Source organism: Raphanus sativus, unplaced genomic scaffold, assembly GCF_000801105.2.
Source record: "Raphanus sativus cultivar WK10039 unplaced genomic scaffold, ASM80110v3 Scaffold4824, whole genome shotgun sequence".
Lineage (NCBI taxonomy): Eukaryota > Viridiplantae > Streptophyta > Magnoliopsida > Brassicales > Brassicaceae > Raphanus > Raphanus sativus.
The window spans coordinates 1-5,858 of NW_026620125.1; the positions used below are offsets into that span (position 1 = coordinate 1).

General features: G+C 35.5%; 1 protein-coding gene across 2 annotated transcripts; it reads left to right on the plus strand.

Moving 5' to 3' along the window:
* Positions 1 to 1,030: 1,030 nt before the first annotated feature.
* Positions 1,031 to 4,214, plus strand: LOC108837034 (probable protein phosphatase 2C 12). 2 transcript variants are annotated; one of them, XM_057002274.1, is made up of 10 exons: positions 1,031 to 1,233; positions 1,659 to 1,935; positions 2,088 to 2,259; positions 2,340 to 2,493; positions 2,588 to 2,651; positions 2,763 to 2,870; positions 2,980 to 3,105; positions 3,175 to 3,410; positions 3,503 to 3,705; positions 3,787 to 4,214. In XM_057002274.1, exons 2-10 carry the CDS (start codon positions 1,738 to 1,740, stop codon positions 3,810 to 3,812), a joined length of 1,287 nt encoding a protein of 428 aa, XP_056858254.1. In that variant the 5' UTR covers positions 1,031 to 1,233; positions 1,659 to 1,737; the 3' UTR covers positions 3,813 to 4,214. The 2 variants fall into 2 exon arrangements, with proteins under 2 accessions (XP_056858254.1, XP_056858255.1); XM_057002275.1 differs by having other exon boundaries at positions 1,662 to 1,935.
* The last annotated feature ends 1,644 nt before the right edge of the window (positions 4,215 to 5,858 follow it).

Genomic DNA, 5,858 nt, shown 5'->3' on the forward strand with positions numbered 1-5,858 from the left:
GATACTATTTTCTGAGATATGTAGAACAAGATTATAGTTGAGAAGACATCTAATGCTGCATAATAGTTCTCATTTAAAAATAGCTCGTCGATCCATTTTCTTTTAGGAATGAGGAAAAAAAAACTGAACCGATCAACCGATCCAACTGAATTCAAACGACCCATTTTGTTCAAGATTTTATCAACCCAAATAGTTCGATTTGGTTTGGTTATAAACTGAAAAATCGAAGTTTTTAGTTAGATTAATTAAATGTACTAATAATATTTAAATGTAATATATTTAATCATTTAACCTAAACAACTAAACAAAACTATAAATTTTACTTATAAAAAACAGGATAAAAATAAGTAAAAATAAAATAAAAGAATATGAATCTCATAAATTAACATCAAAACCGAAAATTTCTTATGATATTTACTTTAGGTTTGAAGAAAACAATGAAATAGTGTCAAATGATGATATGAATTATATTTTTGTAATAATACCAGACTAAACTAAAAAGATTAACTGAACAGACACAAACAAACCCAAATCAAACTGAACCAAACACAAACCAAACCAAACTAAACATACATCAGACCGGGATAAAAATAAACCAAACCGAATACAAATGAAACCGGGTTCAAATCAAACCTATAATTAAACCAAAATGGCCACCCCTATTTTCTTTATATCTACACTTTTCCTAATAAAACTAAAAAAATTTAACACCAATAATTGTGTTTGAAAACTATAAAACAAAATAGAGTAGAATTGATGAAGATCCAGGCGTGATTGATGTTTTCTAAGTAAGTACCATATGGTATAAAATGTCTATGTAAGGTGTTGAATTTTTGCGCGAGATTTGGGGGTTAAGCCAGGTCGACCACGTGGGAATCGAAAACGACAGCGTTTTTCGTTTCTAATTTGCGCCGAATAAAAACATAACGGTGCAGCTCATTGCTGAGAGAACGGCGATGGTTTTCAATTAATTTAAGATATATATAATATTTAAAAAAAAACAATAAAACAAATTAAATAGACAGAAAAGAAAGAGACACCTTCGTTTGCGCGTTTTCTGTAATCTCTCTCTCTCTCTCTCCTTTCTCTCTCCTCTTACGGCTGTGTCCATGGCATTTCTGCAGAGCGCCGTGATCCGTGATTGTCGATCGGAGGAAGAAGAAGCTTCATCGCCGTCTCTCTCCGCGTGATCTTAGCCGCTGATTATCATCTCATCTCCGCTCAATCAAAATCGTAACGCTTCCTCTATTTCTCTTCCCCCCTCATGGTCTTGTAATCTCTCCACACGATGCGATCGTATCGATTTCGTTATGCACAGTCTGCCTCAGATCATTTGTTTTCCGCTTTTAAATTTTCATCCGTTCAAGGCTAGTTTCGAGAACGCATTACGATTCACAAAATTTTATTATTAATTTAATTTAAAGATCTAATTTGATTGCTTAGATCGTTTTGTTTCGATCTAGCAATGGTGGATCGAAATGTTGAGCATGTGCTAGACATGTTTATATAAATATATATTTAAAAAAAAAAAAGTAATTTAAATCACTTTTGGAGAGTACACTAACCTGTAACCTCCTTGATAATCAATGTATATTAGATCGTTCATAAATCTATAATTAAGAGATTATGATTAATTTTTTCTTTTTTTAATTTTGTAGCAGGTGGTAGAGAACTAGAGGCAGCTAGAGGAAGGTTTTAGTGTTTTTTTTTAAATTTATTTAAGCTTTGGGAGAGACAATGTCAACTAGAGGAGAGCATCATACAGTTCCACTTTCGGTTTTGCTCAAGCGTGAATCTGCAAATGAGAAGATAGACAACCCTGAACTTGTACACGGCCAGTTTAATCAGAGCAAGAAAGGAGAGGATTTCACTTTCGTTAAAACTGAGTGCCAAAGGGTTACTGGAGATGGCGTTACCACCTTCTCCGTCTTCGGGGTATTTGTTCCCTCTTTGTTTTTTTGTTTCTTGCTACATTCTAGACCATATATTGGTTGGTCCTGAGAATTTATTATGATGATTGGATTGACATGAACATCTTAGTCCATTAATCCTTTGGTATTTGATATCTCTCTGGTTGAATATTGCAGCTTTTTGATGGACACAATGGTTCTGCAGCAGCTATCTACACTAAGGAGAACCTTCTGAACAATGTATTAGCTGCAATACCCTCTGATCTCAACAGAGATGAGTGGGTTGCGGCACTTCCTAGGGCTTTGGTTGCTGGATTTGTTAAAACTGATAAAGATTTCCAGGAAAGAGGTATTTAACTCTTTTCATCATTGACTAAAATTTATGATTTTAGTGAAGGAAATGTTTTGAGCTTTTTTTGTTTTCTTTAGCAAGAACGTCTGGAACGACTGTAACGTTTGTCATCGTAGAAGGATGGGTTGTGAGTGTTGCATCTGTAGGTGACTCTCGTTGCATACTTGAGCCTGCTGAGGGTGGTGTCTATTACTTATCTGCTGATCATCGGCTTGAAATAAACGAAGAAGAGTAAGTCAGCTTTGTTCCTTTTGTTGACTCCCAGCTAATAATAATGACCTTATTGTTTGTAACAGAGTCATAATATCTTTGGGTTTTTTAACAGGCGCGATCGCGTCACTGCTAGTGGTGGTGAAGTTGGTCGACTAAATACTGGTGGTGGAACTGAGGTACTTCTTTTAGACAATACATTGTCAACTAATGGTAGCTTTGTAGAATATAAAACATATGAAACTTCTTTGTGCTGTTAAAATCTAATAACTAAAATCTGATTTTTTTAGATTGGTCCTCTGAGATGTTGGCCTGGTGGTCTCTGTCTCTCGAGATCCATTGGAGATCTGGATGTTGGCGAATACATTGTTCCAGTTCCTTATGTGAAGCAAGTCAAGGTTCAAAACTCTTTAACTCTCTCCTGTTATGGTTATGGGGCTAGCTGAAACTTTCTCAAGTATAGAGTTTATTCTGAAAAATGAATCTAATTTTTGGTTGTTGGTGTAGTTATCTTCAGCTGGTGGTCGACTTATCATCTCAAGTGATGGTGTGTGGGATGCAATTAGTGCAGAAGAGGCTCTTGATTGTTGCCGGGGTTTGCCACCTGAAGCTTCCGCGGAACATATTGTTAAAGTATAATATCTGAACTGCTTATATTCTTTTCCATGCAGTACCTTGATGTGTTTTCATTACTTCACACAGGCAGCTGTGGGGAAAAAGGGTATTCGCGATGATACAACATGTATTGTGGTTGATATATTACCATCAGAAAAGCCGGCTGCTTCCCTGCCGCCTCCAAAAAAGCAAGGAAAAGGAATGTTAAAGTCAATGTTCAAAAGAAAATCTTCAGACTCCTCTTCTAATATTGAGAAAGAGTATGCAGAACCTGATGTAGTTGAAGAACTCTTTGAAGAGGGCTCTGCTATGCTTTCAGAGAGGTTTGATTATCCGAACATAGTTGGGTTCTTATTTAGGACAAGATTTTTTAAATTGATATGTTAAACTTGATCGTTCTTGTTGTTTATTGCAGATTAGACACGAAGTACCCACTTTGCAATATGTTTAAGCTGTTCATGTGTGCTGTGTGTCAAGTAGAAGTGAAACCTGGAGAAGGTGTCTCGATCCATGCTGGATCAGCTAATTGCCAAAAGCTACGTCCATGGGATGGTCCATTCCTATGCGCAAGTTGCCAAGAGAAGAAAGACGCAATGGAAGGGAAACGATCATCAGGAGGTAACCTACTTATATCTCCTCCTGACTCCACTAAGGATGCGTGTGTTGCGGAAGCTAATAGTCATTGTTGTTATCTTGCAGATAGACATAGTAGTGAGAGCGACTAGCCAACAGCAATTCCACAACTTGCAATTTATTTGGTCAATCTACTAACAAAAACAGTATTGTGAGTAATATGGAGCCGTCTTAAGGATCTTATGGTTGTTAATTTTCACCCAGAGATATGAGTTCGTTGATCAAAGCCACCACCATCCTCCACCAAACTCCAAAGCAGTTTATTTTATTTTTAACTTTTTGATATGGCTCTCACTTCACACCCTCTTGGAAGTTCTTTTCTTTGTTTTTTTTTTTTTCATTTGTGATGCTTTGGTGTTTCAAAAATGAGGTGAACTAACTGCTGAGAGATGGTAGGTACAGAAAGATATGCGAGTGTGAAATTATTTCATGTATAAAACCTTGAACACAATTCTGGATAGAAGCATCATTTTTCATATAACTTAAATTATATCTTTCGTGTTCGTCGGTTTATAACATAAGCTATTCTCCTCTATCTTATGACACTTGATAATCTGACACTTTCCAGCTATGTATTCAAACAAGTGAACTTATTGTTTTAGGAACCCATAAAGTTTAGGGTGAATTGGCGTAATAGCCATAATTTGGAGTGTAATAGAGGGAATGGACATGATTTTGACATAATTTAGTAACTGTCTTTTTGTCTTGGTTTCCTTCACATAAAGGAAGAACGTGTTTCATTTGTGACCCACAGTTACAATCACCTTAACAACGAAGCGCGTGGAATGAAAATCAAAGAAAAAAAAATGTTGTGGGAGGGGAATAGAGAAATTTTCTAAGTGTTGAATAACGTTAGACAAACGGAGTGTACTAGATTCATATTTCCAAACTATATAACATGGATACTATATAGCATGGATAGAATACTATCTGTCCAAATATAGAATGACGTGACCCGTTACACTTTATGAACTAGAAGTGTAAGATACTCCCCAATTATCTCTTCAAACCGTAGTTTGGGAATTTCAACCCAAATCAATTGAGAAACCAAAACTTTCTAAAACAAAATACAAGTGCAATAACAGAAAGAGAAATGTAATTAATGTCTTCATTACACATATGAACTTCATATTAATGGGCATGGTGATAGGAAATTTGTCTGTGAACACTAAGGGGGGTGTATTGAACTGTGGATTTTAAAAATTTGGGTGGATTTAAAAAAATATTGGAGTTTGAAGAGATTTGGACTAAATCTCATTTATATGGATAGGATTTAAAAAAAAAAAGATTTGGATGAGATTTTTTCTTAAATTTCAGAATAGTTGAGATCATTTGATCTTAAATTTCAGAATACTTTTTAAAGTTCAATTATTTTAAAACGTGAAGTAGTCTTCTACTACTTCCAATTCACTCGCTGCAACGGGTTTGAACAGCATACTATTGACTATATTCAAGAAAGCTCAAGAGCTTACTTTTTTTTTTTGGTCAAACTAAAAGCAAATATAATAACCAAATTCATAGACGAAAACATGAAAGATAAATTTAAAAATGGAGTGGCAAAAAGAACTTCTAAAAGCAACGTAAGCTGTTGCTGTCAAGATCCCATATGCATAGCATTTGTCCACATGGTTGCTGCTATATTTGCAAGGACAGAACCAAAGCTGTAATCTACTACTTTAGCTTGTATATTTGGAGCAAGTAGTCTCATAGAAGAATACTTTCTCAAGCTAAAACATCACTTCTATACTCGAATACCACTTTTTATTATGCTCTGTTTCCTGTGATGTAAACCTTGGAGTACTCAAAAAGCTTTACCCTTCAGACAGCAACTGAATCTGAGACATACCCACAAGAACACAAAAGCTCCCTTATTTATATATTTCTATCTCTCTCTATCTCTCTGATCAGTGCTACTTATAAAGATGAGGCTAGGGTGAGAAGACTTGGAGGGGTTGTAGGTTAAAAACGAGTGAGATAAGCGGTGCCATTTTTTGAGAGCCTCTCTGATGAGCCATAAAGCTTTTCTCTTTTTTGCTTCTTTATAGTCTCTAACATTCGACCTTGTCCAGAGTACATACAAATAAGTTTGTTAGATATCCTGCCAAAAGAAACAGAGAAACAGTGATTCCATATATGTA